Below are 22,264 nucleotides of genomic sequence, written 5' to 3'. Positions count from 1 at the left end.
CCGTCGGGGCGCGAGCAGGGGAACAGCAAAGCCCTCGCCTCCAGCAGCCCGGGAATCCGCTGGGAGAGAGCAGCTTTCCCAAGGGAGGCAGAGGACGGGGCAAAAAGCCCCGCGTGGCCCCAGGGGACCCGTGGCCCTGGCTCACTGGTGGGACGGGAGATGATGGGGACATGGGGACAGCTGCCACCACCCCCCTGGGAGATGACGGGGACGCGGGGACAGCTGCCATCGCCACCCGGGGCTCAGGCCCACGAGCCGGCACGCGTGACGGTGTCCCAGGCTTCCTCTCCATCAGGGCTGGAGGTGGCGGGGGGGGGACACAGGAGGTCCCCTGGAAGGGGGTCGGGGGCTCCCAGCCCCGGCCTCGTCCCCTCCGCTTCCCTCTCAGACAAACAACGGGCAGAGGCAAGACGCAGGGTTTTGTTTTTCTTTAAATTTTTTATTCCAAAAATCCACCCCCAAGAAACAAAATATTTCCCTTCAGAGGCTGGTATCTTCCCTCCCCCCACAACATCTCTCCCATCCCTGTGGTAATATGTTATGAGCAAAGATCCTCTCTAAAACCAGTATCGGAGAATGCTTAGAAAAAAAAGAAAAAGGAAAACCAAACCAAACAAACAAAAAAAAAATCAAAAACAAAACAAAAAAAAATTGCCAACTAGCTCCCCTCCCTCTGCCCCCAGACAAGAAACCCCCAACCCAAACCATACCGACTGAGAGAGCGTAAGACTTGGTTTGCTTTTACCCTTAATGCTTACATTTAATTTTAAAGCACAAACATCAGAGATGGACTCTAAATCGCCAACAAAAAAATATATATTTACAATATTTCTCCGGGGGGGGAGGGGGGAGGGGGAGAAGGGGGGGAATTGAAACAAAACAAAAACACAACCAAACCTTTAAACAATAGTGACTTTTCTTGCAGGAGTTGTCTTTAGGGAGCAGTCTGAGTTGCTTTTAAATCACTAAGTGATTTTATATATATAATTCTCTTTTTTTCTTCCTTGTGGATTTTCACCCCCTGCCCACGGATGGGGGCCGGGGTGGCCGGTTGGGTGACGAGGGTCGCACGCCAGAGTCTCTGCGGCCTGGGAGCGGGGAAGGGGGGGGGACGACACACGACATACACCCACCGGGGAGGGCTCGCTGCCCCCCAGCTCGGCCGCTCGCCCGCCTCCCGCCCGCCCCGAGGGAGGGTCCGCAGCCGCCCGGCGAGCATGGCGGAGGGAGCCCCATGTGCCCACCCGGCTCCGGCTAAGCTCTACCCCAGCTTTTTTTTTGTTGTTTTTTTTTTTCCTTTTTTTCTCCTTTTTTCTTTTTTTTTTTTTCTTCTTTCTTGTTGCAAAACTCAAAAATCAATCCAAAGGAAAAAGAAAAGCTTTGATTCTTCCGACGTCTTTCACGGGAGCCACCGACAAGAGAGACTAAGGCAGAAGGCCTCCACCGCCCGGCCGCGGCCAGGGGCCTGGCTCTCCCGCTCTTCCTCTCGCCCGGGGTGTTTTCTGCTCAAAGCCCTCCGGATTCACTGCGGCAAAACTGCCCCTTGTCCCGAGGCACTGCGGCAATCGCCCGCTCGCATCCCCCTCCGGCAGCCGGGGAAGCGGAGGACTCGCCACCGGCCCCTGTGCCCGGGGAAGAAGGGTCGGCGGACGTCTCTCCTCCCTTATTGCTTCTGAAGCAGCGGGGCGGCGCGGGCTGCTTTCCGCAGGAGCCCCCCTGCCCCTCGGCCGTCCTCTCCGGGGCTGGGGACCGGTGACACGGGGTGGGCCGGTTTGTGCTATCTGTACGCGCTGCCAGGGGGGCCAGGCCGGGGAGAGCGGTGTCCTGACACCGGGGGAGAGATGGGGAGCGTCCGGTCACAGGCAGGACAGGGAGGGAAATAAAATAGTGACCCAAAAGAAGATTCCAACCTTTTTTTCCTTTTTTTTTTTTTGTAGTTTGTTTTTTTTTGTTGGTTTTTTTTTTCGTTTGTTTGTTTTTTTTTTTTTTTTTAAAGTGCAAAAAGCTCTCTGCTGCCCTAGAGAGAGGTTCTTTGGACCAACCATTCATTGCAAAGGAAAAACGGCAGCTAAAAGGGGGTGGGGGAAGGAGAGGACGATGCGGTGGGGCGTTCGTGCCAGTTCCGTCCCAGGCCACAGCGCCCTGGGCAGACAGAGCAGCCTTCGCCCCTCCGGCCGCGGCGGCCCTAGAGTGCTTCACGATGCTGGGCCACACGCAGGGAGCTGGGGAGGAAGAGGAGGCAGCTCCTATCCCCCCGCGCGCTCACTCACCCCTGGCTGATGCTTTCCGAGTCCTCCCTGAGCTCTGATGTACCTGTGGTTTCTCCCCTGCTCCCAGCCGGCGCCCGGCCCCGGCCATCACCTCTGTGCGGGGCTGCGTCGGGACAGACGGTGCTCCGGGAAGGTCCCGGAGTGGAAGCGCGTCGTCCCCCAGCCTCGCCTCCCCGGGCAGGGGGAGAGCAGGGCTGCAAAGCTCCTGCTCCTGGCCAGCATGCGCCGGCCCTGCGGCCGGAGAACCCGCAACACCCTGGCTGCGGGGCTCCTGCCCTCGACACCGAAAGAGCCGCCCGGATGCGTGAGCGCGGTGGGATAAGGAGGGGGTTCGATCACAGCCCCTGCAGCCGGACGAGGGAAACCGTAAAGGGGGCCGAGAGCGCAGGGCAAGCGACGAGCTGGTGGTGGCACAGAGGGGTACGTTTTGTTCCAGCTCTGCTCCCGCTTCCTTGGAGAGACCTTGACCCTCAAGCTTTGTGCTAACGGGGAAGTGACAAGTGTTTCAAGGCAAGGAGACGACGGGGAGGAGGGGAAAAGCTGGGGGAAGAGGGTGCCCCATTTCTCCGCACAGAGATCTCTATTACAACCTCCGCCTTGGGAGCGGCCAGCCTCCGGGCTGAGGCTCCCTGCCATTTGCCCGTTCCTCCTCTGGTACTGGCCAGCCTGGCGGGACATCTTCATCGGCAGAAGTCCCGGGGGAGGAGGAGGAAGGACGGTGGAGCGAGGCCAGCAGCGGCCCTGCCTGCCGAGTCAGGTGGGAGGCAGTGGCAGGACACGGAGGGCAAGGTGGGGATGTGGAGGAGCGGCTCTCCGAGAGGGGTGGGATGGGCTCTTTTCCTTCTCCTCAGTCTGCCCTGGGGAGGGTCTCTAGCTGATTTTTTGGATCAGCTTCTCATCGGACAGGCAGTAGAGGCTGTTGATGGACAGGTCCGAGATGAAGTGCTCACAGGCTTTGCGGGTGATCTGTTTGCAACCTCGCAGGTCAATTAGAGTGACGTTGGAGATGCGGCGCAGGTACAGCAAGGCCTGGTCCGTCAGCTTATTGCAGCCTGCGGGGAGAAGAGAGGAAGAGTGAGCTGCAACGCCTCCGCGAAGCCAGAGCTGAGCTTCCGCATCAGGCTGGGAGGGCAGGTGGGGAGGAGAAAGCCGCTTTATGACGGTAAGTCCAGCCAGGCCACCCTCAGTCCAGCAGGGACCGGGGGGGCCGGCCTGGGCCACCCAGAGCAGCGTACCCACCTGCCATGTTGAGCTCAGTGAGGGAGTTGCGTGTGGAAGAGCCCACGGCCGTGAGGAGGTTGGCCGACTGGTCCGTAAGGTGGTTGCAGTGGCTGAGGTCGAGGCGGGAGAGCAGGGGCATATGGCGGATGATCAGCCGCAGCGTGGCGTCGGTGATGTCCAGGCCGGCGAGCCGGAAATCGATCATGTTGCGGAGTTTGCTGCGATTGTCCTGACCTGCAAAGGGAGAGGAGAGGCTGAGCGTGGACTATCTGCCCTGCTGCGTCGGGGCATTCCGGATCCAGCATTGCCTCCCCGCTCTGCACCCAGCATGTCACCCTCCTCCTGCTTTCCACAACCTCCGGGGACCCTCCTCAGTCACCACCGCCCCAGCCTTGCCCCATGGCAGCCTGGGCAACAGCTTACTGGGTTTGTCTGTTGGAGGTGTGAGTAAGTCCCGGATCTGAGGGTCCTTGATTCCTACTGCCCACCGAAGATCGAGGGTCCTGAGAAGGGGGCAGCTGGAGGTACTGAGAGCACAGACCGCAGACCAGGAACAGCCTGCCAAGATGAGGTCTTTCAGGCCTGCCGGGAGAAGGGAGAGAGGTATCAAGTCAGACGGGCTTGGTCAGCTCCGAGGCGTCCCAGATCTCAATCCTCTTTCTCCAGGCACATGAGGAAGCAAGCTCCCCTCCCTGCTTGGGGCGGAACAGGGAGCTGGGCTGTCTGAAGGAGAGGTTAAACACACAGCAGCAGGAAACCACATCACTATCGGCTGCTTGCTGGGTGACGGGATCCAGGCACCCAGGAATTTTCAAGCTGGCAGGTCTCGCTGCGGTCCAGCCATCAGGAAGCCTCGGAGCAGGCTGGTGGCAGAGGCAGGGACCCCTCCCCAGCCCACGCTCACCTGGCAGCCTGTTGACGAGCCACGTAAGCTGTTTTTTGGAGATATTGGTCCAGCTGAGGTCGAGGCTGACCGGTTGTCTTTTGATGATGCCGCTCAGCGCCTGGGGGGTGATGGACTTGCACCTGCTCAAATCTATCTTTGTCCACAATCTCTTGTCACAGCACCTGGGGACGAGGACAAGGCTGAAAGGTGAGTCCCGAGAGCCCCATGGGACAAGACGACCAGTGGGTTGCCTGGCTTCGGGGAGGAGCCCAGCCCTGGCATAGCCCCAGCCGCAGAACAAGATTGCTCTGCCTTGTTTCCCCGGGTTTCCCCAAACACGTGGGGAGGTTGCTGAGGGTGTCCGGCCACCCAGGGATGCCCAGAACAGCCCCAGCAGGGTTTTGCTGCCACGTAACAAGACTCTGAGTCACAGCTGTCTGCCTGCTTGCCCCCTCCTGGGCGCTCCTCCCACCAGGGCAAAGATCTTAAGCATCCTCGCTCTCAGCAGGCAAAACACTCAGCCTGGTCCCACCCCACAGCAGCCTGGGGAGACCCAGGACCCCGATCGTAGCTCAGCTGGGCCCCTAAAGGTGCCACACCAGTGGCAGGTGAGGGGATGCTCTCCTCCAGCCACCACGCCACACCATTCCCACCAGCCGCTGATCAAAGCGGGCCAGTCCTTTCCCGCTGTGCCATTCCCGCTGCTCAGCGGTTAGAAACCTCCCAGTTTCCAGTCCCCGTCTGTTCCCAAGCCCTCCATCCACAGCTGTCCCGGTGCCAGCATTGTCTTCAGGCCTGCTGCCCCCCGAGGCGTTTCCAGCCAGCAAACCCATCCTTGCCTCAGCCTGCCTTCCCCAGCCTGCTGGGAGGCCGAGGCAGGACGGGAGGCAGGGAAGGGCAAGGTCCACGCAGGGTGGTGGGCGAGGAAAGGGCATCGGCACCTCGCAAGGACACGGCAGGGGACGCAGGTGCTCAGGTGACAGCACAGCCTGCCACCGTCTCCCAACAGAGGGGACAGAAGGAAGGCAGAAGGGGACAATAAAGGCCAGCGCACATATGGCAAAGGCAGCAGCTGGCCACAGGGTCTGAGGGTGACACTACCCGGCAAGCGCCAGCTACGGGAAGATCTTTCTCCCCCTTTCCCGCTGGCTGCCCATGAGGCACAAGGCTTGGCATGGCCATGCCCTGTCCAGGGCTCAGGACGGGGGCAGGCCTGGCTGTGCCCACCCCCCTGCCACGTGTCCCCACACTCACCACTTGTACCAGGTCTTGCACACCCGCATGCACTCGCAGAGCTCCCTGCGAGTGAGGTAGCGGAAGACGGACATCCACACCTCGCGCTGCATCCAGCTCTCCTCGCCCTCCTGCGCCCGGCCCCCTCGGCCATTGAGCCGGGCTGCCCCCCCCTCCTCCGCGTTCTCGTCCTCCTCTTCCTCTTCCTCCTCATCCTCCTCGGCGGCTGCCTCCTCCTCCCCCCCGCCCCGCAAGGGCATCCTGGTGGGTGCGTGACGCATGACCACGCGGGGAGAATGCTGCAGGTTGGTGGAGGAGGCCGTGATGGCTTGCAGCTTGGGGACGATAGAAGTGCCGTGGACGTCTTTGGTGGGGCGTTGGAGTGTCACGGTGAGGTAGGAGCCGTGCAGCTTGGCCTTCTCCACCTCCGACAGCTCCTTCTTGCCGCTGGGGTTGTTCTCCTTCTCCCGCACCATGGTTCGCTCGGTGGCCTGCAGCCGCAGCAGCTGCCGTCGCTTGAATCGCTCGTCTCTGCTGGCGCTGTGGTGGTCGCTGGGGCCGGCTCCCGGGGATGAGCGTGTCACCATGCCTCGCGGTGACGCTGGGTCGTGGATCAGCTGCAGCATGGGGGTGGGCGAGTTGGGCGGGGGTGTCAGGGGCTCCTCGCAACTCCGCAGGGGCCGCAGCACCTTGGCTTGCGCCGTGTCGTCATCGCTCTCCTCCACCTTCCGCTTCTGCGGGTAAGCGGGGCGGCAGGTTAGCAGGGATGGAGCTGCGGCGGGCCTGGGGAATGCATCTCCCTTCTCCTCTTCCCAAGGGCAACATCGCGGCGCTAGCAAGGCCTGCACCAGCAGTGCTCAGTACCACCAGGACCAGAGTCCACCCACACCAGCAACCAACATTCTCCTTCCCCCTTCACAAAAGGGGTGTCCCCCTGAGGTTGGGGGTGGTTTCCACTCTGTGCCTAACAGTCCCCGGCCTCTTGCGGTGGAAACTTTCAGGATCGCAGCTCAGCACAAGACACGTGGGGACAAGGGGTGCTCATCACATCCGCTTGAAGTGCTGGGGGACCCAGGAACCAGGCAGATGTGCACCCCAAGCATGCACATCACCCAGGAGAAGGTGAAGGTGCCCCAGGGCAGCTGCCTCCCGCCTAGCTTGCCTTAGCTGCCTCGCTTCCATCCACAGCAGCGGGCACGGTCCTACAGGTGATGAGGCAGCCGTAGGCCGGTGTCCTGGGCAGCGCTGGCAGCCGCCAGCGGGCCAGCTGGCGCCGCACGCAGTCCGCTTGCTGCCTGGCGGAGGAACCCGGCTGCCCCTGCCGCTTCTGCGGGAGCCTGGCCTTGGCCTGCTGACGGGCTCCCTGGGAGCCAGGGACAGAGAGCAGTAAGCTGTCAGCTTACCCCCCTGCGGAATCCCAGGACCAGACTGCGGCAGGATGCTGCCAGTCCCCCAAGCGCTGCTGTGCTGCACCCCCGATGATCCCTGCTCTCACTAGTCACTGCCCAACTGGTCCCCTGGATTGCACTGGTGCCTGCCTGCCCTCCAGCCCACCCATGCAGCCCAGCCTGGTTGAACGCTGCCTATCCCCTAGCAGGATGCAGTGGGATGGAGGACACGTGTCCTGCCCTGCCACAGCACAGCTCGCCTCCTACCTGGCCCTTCTCTGCGTCGTCACCCTGGTAGCATTTGGGGCACTCCCAGCAGTTAGGGAGCTCATCGTTGAGCAGCCCTTCCCCATCCATCTGCAAAGAGAAGTGGGCAGTCAGCAGCAGTCCTTCCCCACAGCCGAGCCCCCTCTTCCCCAGCACCCATGCTGCTCACCTGCAGGCAGCCAGGGTGAACAATCTCGTTGCAGATACAGCACTCCATGAGTTTCTTCTCAAAGTCCTGCGAGTCCTCATTCTGATCTACCTCCCCACAAAGTGCACACGTGACCGAGTGAGGCAGCCTGGGCTACAAAGGAAAGCAGGAGTGAAACCAGGGCAAGGTGGGACCGCCTTCCCCCTTTCCTCTTTCTGTCCCCCACTGCCTGAACAATGGGGAAGGGGCCAACTATCCTCCAGGAATCAAACTAAGCCATTGCTCTCCTCTCTCTGACCCTGACTGGCCATGCAGAGTTACTGCCAGGCTGTAGAGGACTTCTGAGAAAAGGATCAGGCCGCAGACTCACCGCTAAGCATTGCCGGAGGACGCAGGACTGCTTCATGCGGCCAGGCCCGCCAAACTTCTTCATGTCCCTGCAATAGTGGCACATGCCACACTCGCCCTGCATGCAAGCCTTGCATTTTCGGCACCGCACCCGCCTCCGCCGGGCACCTGACACGATGGGAGAGACCGTAGGCCTGACGGGTGTCGGGCGGGGGGTTGGCTTCATGGTGTGCGGCTTGGTGATGGGGATGGTGGGCAGGCGCACCCTCAGCCGGGCCTGGAGCTTTAGCTGGCAACAGAGAAGTGGCATGAGATGAGAGAACTGCTGTATCCAGCTTGGATCAGAAAGCCTCTGATCCCCGGCTCCCTCACTGTGACCTCAGATAACGTGCCAGAGAGCAGCCCTACTCCCTCACCTCTCTGCAGACAAAGGAGCCTGTATCGGCTCTGCCCCGGGCAGCTCTCCTCGACCACACTCGCTCAGCCTTCGCCACTCCACACCACCAAGAGCTCTCCCTCCTCCCACCCCCCGTCTGCAGTCAGAAATGGATCTGAAAATGGCTGACGAGCCCCAAAAGCATTGTGGCACTCCAACAACAGCCGCTCTTTCCTTCTGAGGCAAGGAATGACAAAGTCCACCCAGGCAGCCAGAAAGGCTGTCCTCTCTCTGTGCCACCCAGGTCCCTCCACCAGCTGTGCAAAGGGACAGGGCTCAGCTCTGATGCGAGTGCTCTGGTCATTCTCTCCTGCAAGCTCGAGGCGTGCTGGGAACACGCAAGCACCCCCGTTTACAGTGCAGGTGGGACAGCAGAGCTCTCCAGCAGACACCTGCCATCCCATCAGCCCTCACAGCAAACACACTGGCTGCAGCATCCTTCCAGGATTGGCCATGATAGCGTGTGCAGCACAGCTGATGGGCTTGGGGAAGGGCAGGCACCCAAAAAACCCAGCACGAGGACAGGGTCAGGGCTGTGCCAAGCATCTGAGTGCTGCATCCAAAGCGTGCAGACGTTTCCAGGTCTCTTCTCCCAGAAAAGCTGCCCGAGATGCTTGTGCTGCTGAAGGACCAGGAAGTCACGCTGGATCCCCTTGGGCAGGGCAGGCAGGCAGAGACAGGCACCTCCAAAAGGCAATCCGAGAGGCTCGTTTGCCTCCAGACACGCAGATGGGGTGTTACCCACCCCTCCCAGCATGATGGGGTCCTGCTCTTCCCATACGCCTGCCCATAAGCCCGTCTTCTGGCAGGAAGGAAGCAGTGACCTACAGGAGCCGTCCTGACGGGCCATGGGAAGGCAGCCTGCGGAGGGGAAGTCCGGCTGGCCAGCGGCAGGCTGCTCCTCGCCTCCATCTGCCCAGCGACCTCAGCCTGGGCCGCGGCCCAGCTTTGGGCCCTCGGTTACAAGGACAGCTGGAGAGGGGTGGGCAGGGGCACACTGAAGGGTCCCTTTCCTGAGAAGCTGGCTGCTATCTGCAGGCAGAGACCCCCAGGAGGGAGCTGCCTTCCTTGGGGTTGCAACAGCCAATGCTACAGCACGGGCAGCGTGCTGGTAGGGGCAGGGACCCAAGGGGCATGCTCACCTAGCAGCGAGGGGCCGGCCTGCCCACCAAACAGGCAGGGTTGATGCTGGTCATCAACCCCCACACCTCGCCCTTCATCTCTCAGGGAACGCGATAGCAATACGTTCCCCTGACACAGAACGTTACTCATACCACCCAGGACACCCTTGCCAAGCCAGAGAGCTGCCGGGAGAGCACCCTTCAGAGGATCACCCCTTCTACCAACAGCAGGGCTTCAGCTCCTCTGAGCACGACCGAGGGGCTGGAGAACACAGAGCAGCTGGGGCTGACCCAGTTACTACCCATCGGCTGAGCCAGGGTAACCAGCACAGTGGGAGACCTCCACTGCTGCCAGCAAACAGGTTTGCCTGCAGTGCTGTGGAGGTGGTTGTGCCTCACGGCCTGCCTCTGCACTGCTCCCTTTCTGCCCGCCAGGTTGGGCCCCCAAGGCAGGTATGGAAGCAGTGCCACGGCACCCCAGTTGCAGGTGGCGACTCAGCCGAGGGCAGGTAATCAGCTCAACCACACGCGATACCCACCCAGGTCCCCTCCTCGCAGCTCCTACCTTATCTCTCTTGGGCCACTGGACGATGGGGATGCCTGTAAGTGCCAGTTTGGGGTCGCTGTTCGCGTATTCTTCTAGCAGCAGCTAATGGAGACAGAGGGGGGAAAAAAAAAGCAGAGAGACAAAAAGCACAGGTGTGAGCAGAGTGAAACAAGGGTCCAGCCAGCAAGGCAGGCTCCGACCAGATGCCAAGGCTAGCGTGCTTCAAACAAGGCTGGGAAGGAGCCCTCCTCTACCCACGCCTGTGAGCAACGATCCCTCCCCACATTAGACAGACAAGCTCTGTCGAGTCGATCTGCACGAGCGCTTTCATCAACTGCATTTCAGCCCCGAGGCCCCGCGCTGTGCAGTGGTAGGGGGAGAGTGCCAAGCTTTTGCAATCCAAGGGGATTTACAGGGGAGGATTCACAAGGGTTGCCCCTGCATCTGCTCCCCGCAATAGTCCCTGGGCATGAGGTAGCCAGAGGGTGCAGCGGCGGCAGGACATGGTGCCCCAGCACCCCCTCCGTAGCCTGGCACAAGCTGCCGGGTAGCCAAGAGCTGCTCCCCCACACTGCCTCAGGATTTAGCTTTGACTTTGACGTGAGAGATCCCTCGGCACCAACCGGACGGGCACGCTGCCCTATGGCGCCACAGGCATCCTCGCTCTCGGCAGATGCGAGCTCCCTGTGTTCACCCTGGCCGTTTCGTCCCTCTCGCTCCCCTCCATCGCAGCCCCTTCCCCACGCTCACCCTGGCCGTTTCGTCCCTCTCGCTCCCCTCCATCGCGGCCCCCTCCCCACAACCATTCTCCACTGAATTTGCCCGTTGCAAAGGTGCTTTATTTACTTGGTGTTGCCATGGCTACGCCGGCAGGAACCTCCTGCCGGCATCCCTGCTCGCGGTGCTTCCCGCTGCCAGGCAGGGCCAGGGCAGGGGTCTGCTGGCATCCCCCGTGGGGCTGCCCACTCCCCGGGTGCTCGCCCCGGCCCAGCTTTCCGGTGCTCCTCTGCCTTTTTCAGGCGGCTGCAGGAGGCAGGAAACCGTGGCCTCCCCTCCGCTCCCCGGCAGCACAGCGTGCTGCCTACAGACTTTCCGCCTCCCCGCCAGCCTTCCCATGAGCACACGCTGAAAGGAAAGGTCAGGGCCTGGGGGCTCACACACACACAGATAGATATAGATATATATACACATATGGGTAGGGAACTGCAGCCTCCCCCTGTCCAGGGAACTGGGGGGGGGGGGTTGGCGGTGGCTCAGGCATGCTCCAAGCCAGGGAGCCAAGGGGCCTGGGGGGGGGGGCACCCGGGTCCTGGTGGCTGCATCTGGCTCGGAGCCGGGGTGGGCGACAAACCCCTCCGTCCTCTCTGACCCCTCACGCTCTGGCTGAGGGGGGACAAGGCGGAGGGGACCCTGCGAGCGCACCGCACCGCATGCTTCCCCCCGGCCGGCAGGAACTCGGCACCGGCGAGCGCGCCCCAAGGAAGGGGAGAGGCGAGCCCAAGCACCGGCCAGGGACCCCTCCGGGGAAGCAGGGGTCCCCCCCCCGCGGTCCCCTCCCAGCCTGCCTGGGTCGAGAGCATCCCCGCGTCCCCTCCCCATCCCACGAGCGTTGCCAGCTGCCTGACCTTGCGCCTCTGGAGCTGCCGAGACTCTGGGGTGAAGTTTGCCGAGCCCTCTTTGTTTCGGTGCCCGCACTGCCAGGGCCGGGGCTCCCCCCCCTTTCCCCGGACACCTCCAAGAGCTGCCTCAGTCTGAGCGGACCCGAACCGGACCCCCGGTCTTCGGGGACATGGCTGGGGGAGCGACCGCCGCTCCCCCCCCCGCCCCGAGCGGCCCCGGCTCCTCCCCGGCTCCGGCAGCCGCACCGACAACCGCGTGCTCCTCCCGAACCCTTGGGCAGCAACAGCAGCAGCTTCCTGAGCTTGAAACAATGCTGCTGCGTCACCCACATGCGGTTCCCAGCAATGCTTTGCAACGGGAAGATGGCAGAAGGGGGGGGGGGGGAGAAAAAAAAAAAAAAAAAAAAAAAAGCGAGCGAACGAGAGCGGAGGGCAGAGCCGTTCTGCTGCAGAGCCGGGAGGGGCCGGGACGGGCGGCTGGCGCCGTGCGGATTGGCGCAGGGGGGCCGGGGCGGCGCGGCCCACCTTCCTCCTTCCCTCCCCTCCGCCACTGCAATCGGAGATGCCGGGGCCGGGGCAGGCTGGGGAAGAGCCCTTAGCCCCGGCCCCGCTCACGCCCGACCTTCCCCAAGGGCTTGCTTTTGTCTTCTCCGAGGGGTTGGTTGTTTTTTTTTTTGGGGGGAGGTTTGGAAGCCGAAGCCACCTGGGTCTAGGAGACATCGCTGGTGGGAGCTTTTAAATGAAGGCAAGGGGCGGGAGGGGGGGGGGGTGAGCCCCTCGAAACGTGGGGGCTGCAGGGACTGCACCCGCACCCTCCCGGAGCTGGACGGACAAACCTGCCCCGACAAACATCCCGGCACCCAAGTTTGGGAGCAGCGGTAGTCCCAAAGCCACCGGTGACCAGACGCTAGAGGGGGACAAACCCATACCGGGCAACGCAAGGTCTCCCCAAACAGCCCCAGCGCCCCGAGAACCCCCCCACCCTGGCTACAGACCACCGCAATTAAAATGGAGGAAACTCTTGAAATAAAGCAAGCTCCCCAAAGCAGCACTGGAGAACAGCGACTGCTCCTAGCCCCGATGCAGCCAAAGCATCTGCAGGCAACCTCAGCTTTTGTCTCTCCTGCCCCTGGAGAGCCCAGGAAGCCACTGGGCCACACCGACCAGACACCTGGGTCCAGACTGTCACCACCTGAACTGCCAACGACACCCTCGGGCCCCCAGCACAGGCTCTCCACACATCTTGCCATCTGCATCGCAGTGGGGACACCCAGCCCTGCAGCGTGGCCCGGCGCAGAGAATATGCAGGGTGGCTCCTCCGTCACGTTGCCAAGGTCAAGCACATCAGATGGCACACAGAGGTGACGCCTGGTCAGACAGGACAGCGGAGGGGGTCTTTGGCCCCCCGTGCTACAGGCTGCGGCGCTCCTATTTGGTCCATTCGGACAGCGATCGTGGAAGCATCGGGCATCTCGTGAACGCCGCACCGCTGGCATGCACGCCGGGAGGGGAACCTTGCACACAGCTCAGTGCTTCACACTGCGGTTTAGTCTCATCTGAGCCACAGGCAGGAGCGTGGCCAGAGCTGCCATCCCACCAAAGCGGGGACCTTTTCGGCACAGCTCACAGGCCACCCTGAACTTCCTCGTCCGTCCCTGGTGGCAGCAGCCCCTGTTCCTCACCAAGCCCTCTCTTGCGTCCCATTGCCCTGCAGCAAATGGGACAGGGCACACTCTCCCCACAGGCAGAGAGAGGGAGTGGAGTGCCCCGAGACCACTCACTGCTCCCAAAGGCGCTCATCAGTGCTTTTACATCCCCCGGGCTTCAGCAAGCTGACATGTTCGCTGCTTCTCTTAGACATGAGCACCTGGAGAAACAAATTGTCTTGGGAAAGCAGATTCCAGCTGGCAGATTTACTGGGGCAGGAAAAGGAGAACACGAGGCACAGGGAACATTTCAGGCAGACGTGACGCACCGGAGACGAGAAGAGTAACGTGCACTTACAGAGGAGGGAGAAGATGTCTCTGATCATGGGGAGACCCAGCACAACACGGAGCCATGTACGTGGGCAATGCCAGACCAGAGGCTTTGAGATGAGGTCCTGCAGACAGGATCCACACTTCTGGGAGAGGCTCTTCTTGTTTCTACAACGCTTGATGCTCCAACACCTCCAGGCAGAGCCCAAATACAACCCATTTGCGCCAGTTACTGAGGCCACAGGGCTTGATGGCACTGCAGCAAGTGAATGGTTCAAACGTGGGCTCAGCTCCCCACAAGTCAGCTGACAGCAGGTCCAACAGCTCTAAAGCCAGAGCCTCATGAACCAGCCTGCTCCTCTGAAGTCTAAATGAGGGAAACCAGCACACCCCAAGAGGGGTCAGAAGTGATGGACTGAAGCAGTCAAAAGACAATGGGACCTCTCCGAAGTTCTCTCTTTCTCAATGATCTTTCCAACAACCCCAGTCCAGACCAATCAGAGGCATCACCAAATGCATGGAGATTTTTCAGCAAGACATCAGTGCTACAAGGCAATATGTTCATAATCTCATTTTGCAAAGGCAGATCTTCTCCTGAGGCAGTGCTAGAAGCCTTTTCGATTTCTGCAGGCCCTCCCATTTAAGCCACTGGGGAGCAGCTCTCAGTCACTGGTTCAGAAGGCAGTGATGTGGTGTCACCAAGAGCTTTCCAAGGGAGATAGGCAAAGCTACAAAGGTTAAGGAGAGGCAGAGGTGGCAACGTGCTCTTCCTATTCAAGATGCCTGATGCAGCCTTTTTACAGAGTCTCGGTAGATAGACAATCCCTCTTGCCATGGAGCTGGAAGCACATCTCTGTCAAAACCAGTGTCACATCCCACCACGTGATGGCTCCAGGCTCAACTCATGACAGGATACAGAAACGTATTTCTTCACATAACCCAACATACGGACATCCTGAAGTCATGATCACCACGCAAGAGGCTGTGGGAAAAGGCAGCATTTTCTTGGTCTGTGCTGCGGCTGTGTGCCTGGGAACAGTGGTTAGCAGAGGGTGGCAAGAAGCATGGTAGGACGTTTGATGTGACAGGCAGATCAAGGTGCCATGTCACACTACCTGCGTGTCTGGGCTCTATGATGAGAAAACACCATGTTCTGATACTGGGTAGCAGACAGACCAAATAAACATGCAGGCCACAGCCACAAAAGCCTTCCACAACGCAGCAGTTGCCTAACTGGACGCAGCTACGTAGTGACAGCAGCAAAGTTGGCAAGCGCTGAAAACACGTTGATTCTGTGCCTCTCTAGAGCAGGTATTTCCCAACAGTCCTGTTGGCCAGATCCCAGGTCCATTAATGACCTCACCTGGTGACATAAGGGTAAGAGAAGCTGCTGCAGATCAAAGGTCCCAGAGTCAGGCTAAGATGCTGTGGAGGACATACTGCTTTCTGTTTAGCATAAGTCATTGAAAATGGATTAGGCTGTAGTTCTCCACTAGTGCATAAAGAGAAATAGCAGATGAACAGAAGGGATCCAAGTCTGGGGTGCAGCACAAGGGATCCCACATGGATCACGCCTCCAAGAGCTGTGAGGGAAGGCAGGAGCATCAGAACAAGACCGGAGAACGGAAGGGCTGTGCTTACACACAGCCACTGTAGGACTGTGTTCTGGGAGAGTCAGCTACAGTTGTGCAAGAACACAAAAGCTATTAGAGGAGGGAGTTATACCGAAGCTTACACAGGAAACATGACTGAAATAGGCTATGTACCCCACATCATGAGTTACAGATGCATGGATGGCTACTTCATGCCTCTAGCTTGGTAACAACTTGTCCTGCCTAAAAAAAAAAAAAAAAAAAAATAATAAGGTGTTCTCCATACAAGCTGTTGATACTGAAAATTAGACCTTCACTCATCAGCCTTTTCAGTGACCAGACCAGTTAAAAGGTTTAGCTAAAAATGTCTTACCCCTTTTCAGAATTTATAAGCCAACCTCCATTAGCCAGTTCCATCACCTCTAAGGAAAACATAAGTTTTGAAACTAGAGCTTTGCTGTAGTTTGACAAACTTGTCCTGTTTTCTCCAGCCACTGCGGTCTAAGGATCTTCATGCCTTGAGGATGCCCTATAGCACAGACATTGCTTGGGAGGCTGCTAGTCCTGAGGGACAGAGTCTTGCAGCTCAGGCTACTTCTGAACCTCAGAGGACAGGCAGCTTTAAGGAACAAGTCCTTCAGGGAAGCTGTTTATTCTGACCGGACTGCAGGGGCTTTCACCCGCAGCTCATCCGTGAGGTACAACCAGACACAGGGGCTGGTGGGTCACATCAAAACCACAGGCACATATCTGTTAGCTCCAGAATGTAAGTCCTTTGAAAAGGTCTCAAAACCCAGCTAAACACCAACAACCTTGAATGCTCTGCCTTCAAAACACCCAACATGCGACACCAGCCTCCCTTTCTCCATCCAAGGGTGAAATGCTGCACTGACAGCTCAAAGCTTGAGTTTCTCCACAGCATCACATGGTTCGTGGTAGGGCCAAGGCCACCCCACCGCAGTGGTTCAGAAACACACGTGTTGCATACTTGAAGGCCATAGCACGCACAGTACACTTGAAAAAGCCACAGGAAACCAGAATTGCAGCCCCCTAACAGCACCTCCTCCCACTCCTCCAGCCAAGCACCACCAGAGCTCGGCCTGCCAACACCCACCCTGGGACCCCAGAGCTGTGCTGCCTGCTCCAAATGTAGAAGAGCACTGGATTTACCAAATGCCCCACAAAAATCAGGAGACAGCGCTTGGAAAAGAAACGTGACAACAAAGATGAAGATACACCCATGGCTATATCTTGGTGTCAGCTTCGATACAGACAAGCAGCTCAACAGATCACCATCAGTAAGGAAAGGAGCAGGAGATAACTGGTTTTAGGGACTAAAATGGACTTCTGGGGAATAGAGTGAGGCTGACATTCTCCCTTCAGTGCTGGAAGGGCTAAAACACCAATGCTCATGGAGTCAGCACAACAGGTCTGGCAGATACAGCTCAGGGTGTAAAGCAGGGCAGGGGGAAAAAAACCCCAAAACAAAACCCCTCATATAATCTACAGTCACATCCTGTGCAAACAACCCAAAGAAACAACACCAAATCCACCTGGGGCAAGGAAAGGGCTCCAGATGTTACAGTGTCCAGCAGCCCAAGGAGTCCACAACCAGAACTGGAAACAAACTGCATCGCAAACAAGCACTCTTGCACTGACACCCATAAGGGACCCAGACAGGGCCCAGAGGGTCCCCACAGGAGTCTCAGCCACGCTGGCTGGGAGCAGTTACTGCTCCTGCTAGCCCCAACCCAAAATCCAAGCCAGGGCTGTCCCTCAGCATCAGGTGGCGTAACATCAGCCTCCTGTAGAGGGAGAACACCAAGCCTGCAGACAAAACACCCCCTTGCCCCAGGACAGGGGTAAGGTCAGGGTCAAGCACAGTTTCCCTGGGGGAAAATGCCTTTCCACCTCCAATGCCACAAGGAAGCAGATGCACCCTGGCAGCCCTGAGGAACAGCAGCACTTGAGGCTCCCTCAAGCCTACATACCTTGACGTCAGCGATGAGGGCGTCCTCATCCTCAATGCCAGTGGGAACGCACTTCTTGTGCAGAGGGAGTGACTCCAGTTTGTCCACGAGGCAGCGTAGACCCTCCAGCTCAAACTGCGTCAGGTGCACCTTCCTGCTCTTCCGTGGGCTGCCACCGTTTGGGTCCCAGGCCTGGCCATTTTGGGACCCCCGGCTGGAGTCAGAAGAGTCTATAGATGGGGTCTTCTTCAGACCCGGCAGGCTGCTCCGGCAGCTCCTGCCCAGTTCATCATAGTCCACATTGGCACCATTGGCTACGGGGCTGGTGAGAACGGACCGCCTTGTGACTGGTCGCCTGGGTTCCTTCCCTGCTGCATCCTCCTCTTCTTCCTCCTCCTCCTCCTCTTCCATGTTTACCGAATCCGAGGAGCTCAGCTCCATATCTGCCACAATGGAGAAAGAGTGAGAGAAAAGCATGGTGGCCAGACAATCACTTGCAGGAGGTGTTCAGTTTCTAGAGGAATCTCCCAGTTATCAGAGATGCTGGAACAACAGACACGTACGGGAACAAGGCGAGAGGAAAGGATGGGGCACGTAGTGGCTGGAAAAGAACAGCTAAAACCCTTTCCCATTCCTGGCTTGTTCTGTTGGAAGGTGAGGCACAGGACATGGAAAATCTCCCAGAGAAGGAGAGAGCAAAAGCCTAGACTGTATTTCATAGAATCCTAGAATTGTTTGTGTTGGAAGGGACCTTTAAAGATCATCTAGTCCAACCCCCCTGCCATGGGCAGCAGCATCTTTCACTAGATCAGCTTGCTCAAAGCCCCATCCAACCTGACTTTGCTTTTGAGGGCTTGGGATCCCCAGCCATCTGGTCCTGGGACTGACTTGGGACCTTGACCCTGCCTTCACGGTGGGAGAAAGAAGATGTGGACTCACTAGATCACAGTGAGGTCTCCCAGCCTGATTGTGCACAATAAAGCACCCTCTCCTGACAGTAAAAGGGAAGGGGGTTCTGCTGCTCCCTTCCTTTCAGCCCTCTGCACTAGTTCCCACTTCATGCTGCTCAGTGGTAGAGAAACAGTGATGAAGGCACTGGAGGCCTCCAGGCAGGAGGAGAACAGAGACAGCCTTTCCCAAACCAAGCACTGAGGGAAATCTCAAGAGGGCCACAGGAAAAGGACAAGAGCTGGGTGCCATGTCCCTTTGCTAGGGCCCCCGGATAGAAATCAAAACCCCTGAAAAGGCTGTGGCTGCGAGGGGAGGTGCCCAGGAGTCAGCGTTTACAGCCTCTTAGGGGAGTGAGGACAGATTTGCTTCAAGGGCCTTGGGTGGAGGCTACCCAGCTCTCTCCCACTCTAAAGAAGGGTCTCTCTGAGAAATAATCTCTTGAACCAATGCTCAGGCCCCACTTGCCTTGGCTGTACTAGGCAGCCAAAAATTCCTTTTGCGAAAGACTCCCTGTGCTTCCTTGCTCATAACCTTGACAGCACTTTAAACTGTGCGTGCAGGAAGGCCCTGATCAGCAAGAAAGCATTACTGCCTTGCAGCTCACAGCACAGTGGTGGTTACTACAACTTCCCTCCGCCTCTTCTGTTAAAGGCTTTGTGTGTACCAGCAAGACCAGGAACTTGTGTGCTGGTTTTGCAGCTGCAAGGAACCTGGCCTGTTACAGGGGCAAAGGAGGAAGCAAAAGTCTGGCTAGTTTTGACTTCTTGCTCAAAGGAAAAGAAGTAAATTGCACCTCCTTTGGCCAGTCTGCAATGCCGTCCAACTGCTCAGTACAGCAAACAGTGAAAAGGGAGGAAATACCCAAAGAAACCACCTTGTGAAATTGAGGAAGTGATAGTCCCAAATTCTTCCCACACAGCCCTCCAGGGCCCACCATGCTGCTGAGCCAGACAGTACCCCAGCAGGAGGGTGCAAGAAACCACTTCGATATGGGTGAGGAAGGAATAAGAAGAGCTGGACAGCCAATGCAGGGGGCTTACCCATACTGAGCGATTCCTTCTGGAAGTCCTTGGTCAGATGTGAGCGGCTGGTGATGCAGTAGACATAGCGCTCCAGCACGTACCAGCACATCTCGTAATAGAAGGGATAACGAAACTTATTTGGGACCTGCAAAAGAGGCAAGGGGAAGGGGATCAGCTCAGGCCTCCTCCACCACAGGGCTGCACAGAGATAGCTCTTATTACTGCTGCCTCAAACCAGACCGATCTCCTCCTGAGAGACAGGAAACGCATGTACATGTTTAACAGCATCATTCATGCTTCTGGCAGCCTGACGTAATTCTCCTTGCAGAAGGATATTATCACCAGGCAGAGCAGAGACCAGGCACTACTCACTTGCAAGCCATTAACATTTCATTTGTCTTTGTTAGGGTTGCGGCTCTTCCCCCACAGACCTCCTTCTCATTAGTACAAGAAAAAAGTGGCAGATGACACAAAAGGGAAAGGTTGGTCTGTTAAGAGAGGTGTTACCAGCTCAGCTATTTAGCAGAGTGCTATCAGGGCTGTGTCACATCAGTGTTGGCAATTCACATGCAGGCAGAAGCTGCCGCTGACCCTGCTGCCTGCCCTGCACCTTCCTGAGGCTACACTGCCCAGGGTGGAGCAGGCACACACTCCATTGTTCTACGTATGTCTTAGCTGCTGTGGATGATGGTCTGACATGTGAGTGCTAACCCACAGGTCCTGCCTGCTGCAGCAACCTGAACTGCTTCAGAGAGGCCAACAGTCTGTCCATCACAGCCCAGGCATGTCCTGAAGCTTCTCTGCAGGAGCTCAGCTCTGCAGGACCCATGTCTCCACAGGGAGCAAGCAAGAACATCCACTTGCCAACAGCATTCTCTGCTCGAGGCCTCAGAAAGCCTTTAGTTTGTTGTCTTAGACCACATCAAGGTCTGAGATGAACACCAAGCAGCAGTAGAAGGCAGCCAGGTAAGGGAAGAGGCAACACACTGGATGCCCTCCCATGGACATGTTGCTCCTTCCTCTTTAGGCAGCCAGGAGAGGTCCCCATGACACTCACAGCAAGGTTTGCAGCCCCCTCGGAAGCCTGGTGTCAGACCGGAGGTGGTACAAAAGAATATAACAAGCCTTAGTGCACACTGCAGGCTGTCCCTCTGCCCAAGTTCCTGCTGTACATTTAGCAGGCTAGGACATCTTGCTTACAGACAACTGGAGTTGAAGCAATCTGTCACAGGGTGAGATTCAGCTTGCCTGCCTGCACACCACCGCTCTTGGCTGTGCCCTCCCCACCATCCCAGGAGGCCACATCCTCCCAACTCTCCCACAGGTCCTTACCCGCGTGCGGTCTTCGATGCTGTAGATCCGGAGCTGCATAGGGATGTTGAAGCTGTGTAAGAAGTTGCCTCCGAAAACCAGTGTGTCCATGGGAGTGTACACAGCATGGATCCAACCTTGGAGAGAAAGCAGAGTTTGAAGAATCCTGAGTAACTAGGTGAGGTCAAGGTCTCACAACTGACAGTCCCTACTAATTCAGTTCCTTTGCAATCTCTTATGAATTGTGTTCTTGAGAGCAGGGCTGTCAAATCTGCACAGCCTTCATGCTGCTCAGCTAAGTCCACCCTGATAATTGCACCCTTAACCTGCACCCAGGTTAGCTGCAAACACACAGACTAGCTATTGACCTGTTGTCACATCAGCCAGCCCTAGCAGCAGCAGTGGCCTACGATGGGACCATATAGACCCCAACTCTTTGAGGAGGGCAGATGTTGCTGTGTTACAGCAACCATGTCCACCCCTCCTGAAGTGTCACTACTGAATTACTCAATACCCAGCTCACTTGACCCATCTAAGAGCTAGAGACAGACTTGTACTTAGGCACTTAAATACACCTGTGGATCTGGCCTCGCATCCTCCCATGGTGGCACATGTGCCAGTATCCACCTCCTGTCCATAGCTTTTTGTTGTCTTGGTGTCTCTGGAAAGTTGCTTCCTAATTGCATTAGGCCTAAGAATACCAGCAACAAGGAAAACAGTGTTCCAAAGTCTGTTAAAAAAATTAAAAAACCCTCAAAGTAACTCAAGTTCCAGCTCTGTTATCTCCAAGGCTAAGCAATCCAGCCAAGCCCAACATTTTAGAAATTCCAGCATTGGTTTCCTTAAGGCAAGGCCAATCAATTCAGAAGTGTCAGTTGTGATAACAGGACTCATTTGAGTAACTTCTGCAATCCCTGATGTTTTCTGTTCCTGCTCCCACTGCAAGCTACAATACAGCTTACTCCTGCACTGCTGTTGGAGATGAAACGGCAGGTGAAACGGCAGGTTACAGCAGCTTTTGATATCTGAGACAGTCTTATGGACACAATTTTTATGCACCAGTTTTATTAGAAGCCTTCGAAGGGGTCTAACAATCTTTCTCCGTACAAGGGAGTATTCCCTAGTGCAAGCACAACATTTTACAGACATCCCAGGTCTCCATCACAGGTTCTAAAAGGCTGTGAGCCAGTCCTTGCAAACAACCAACTTGAGCTGCTTTTTTTTTTTTTTTTATCTGCCTCATCTCTTCTGTCTTTGCTGTTTTCAAGCACAGCACTGTACTAACTGCACATGGAAGACATTGCTGATGCCCTCCAATTATTCTGCTTGCTAAACCAAGTCAGGCTAAAGATTTCTCTTAACTCTTGAGAGTGTTCCAACTCCCAACCTCAAAGTCTCCTTGCCCAAGCCCTCTGCAAAGCAGTTACCTGCAAGTCTCTCCATGTTACTGCTTCCCAGCTCCTACTGGGTTTCAGCATTTTCCAACATTCGCTTCTAGCTATATGCTTTCCAGCTCTCTTATCTGCAGTACCTGCAGACTGTTTGATTGTCTTTCCCCATGTCCAGAGCAGTCACCTTGCTCCTTAAACTCACACACTGGCTCCCTTCCTTGCTTCACAATTTGAACATAACTCTGCAGAGATTTCACAAGAGACCCAGGAAGCTGAGGAGCTGTGCTGCCCTGGGCCAGTCTTCAACACACACTGCTCCGCATGTCAACATGACAGGCTCTGGGAAAGCCTCCTTTAATAATTGATCAAGAGTGATGTGAGCCAGCCACAGCTTTCCTGTCGCTTGGGCTGAATCCACAGTGCCATGACAGGCATGTTTTGGGAGCTAGCAAGCAAGAGGACAGAGCCACATCACATCTCCCTCTCCCAGTTACTCATGAGGGAGGAAGCTAAACCTGCCTGTTCTGATTTTGCTCGTGTCCCAGGAGTTTCAGCCTCTCACCACAA

The 22,264-nt window shown here is 57.4% G+C and overlaps 1 protein-coding gene across 3 annotated transcripts in view; it reads right to left on the bottom strand.

Annotated features, from left to right (window-relative positions):
• Positions 1 to 418: 418 nt before the first annotated feature.
• Positions 419 to 22,264, bottom strand: part of KDM2A (lysine demethylase 2A) — a 52,583-nt gene continuing 30,737 nt past the window's right edge. For 2 of the 3 annotated variants that reach the window (XM_052810893.1, XM_052810892.1), the window contains 12 exons: positions 20,328 to 20,443; positions 19,014 to 19,140; positions 17,044 to 17,465; positions 9,884 to 9,967; positions 7,784 to 8,050; positions 7,435 to 7,566; positions 7,266 to 7,355; positions 5,632 to 6,344; positions 4,396 to 4,559; positions 3,915 to 4,073; positions 3,510 to 3,725; positions 419 to 3,322 (listed from right to left, as the gene is read on the bottom strand). In XM_052810893.1, the coding sequence (XP_052666853.1) occupies positions 3,141 to 3,322; positions 3,510 to 3,725; positions 3,915 to 4,073; positions 4,396 to 4,559; positions 5,632 to 6,344; positions 7,266 to 7,355; positions 7,435 to 7,566; positions 7,784 to 8,050; positions 9,884 to 9,967; positions 17,044 to 17,465; positions 19,014 to 19,140; positions 20,328 to 20,443 (2,672 nt within the window). In that variant the 3' untranslated portion in view covers positions 419 to 3,140. Of the gene's footprint in view, positions 3,323 to 3,509; positions 3,726 to 3,914; positions 4,074 to 4,395; positions 4,560 to 5,631; positions 6,345 to 7,265; positions 7,356 to 7,434; positions 7,567 to 7,783; positions 8,051 to 9,883; positions 9,968 to 11,490; positions 11,708 to 17,043; positions 17,466 to 19,013; positions 19,141 to 20,327; positions 20,444 to 22,264 lie in introns of those variants that run through there. The other variant, XM_052810894.1, reaches the window with a different exon arrangement.

This window comes from Harpia harpyja, chromosome 16, assembly GCF_026419915.1.
Source record: "Harpia harpyja isolate bHarHar1 chromosome 16, bHarHar1 primary haplotype, whole genome shotgun sequence".
In the NCBI taxonomy this organism is placed as follows: domain Eukaryota; kingdom Metazoa; phylum Chordata; class Aves; order Accipitriformes; family Accipitridae; genus Harpia; species Harpia harpyja.
This window is presented reverse-complemented; position numbering and strand designations above follow the sequence as displayed.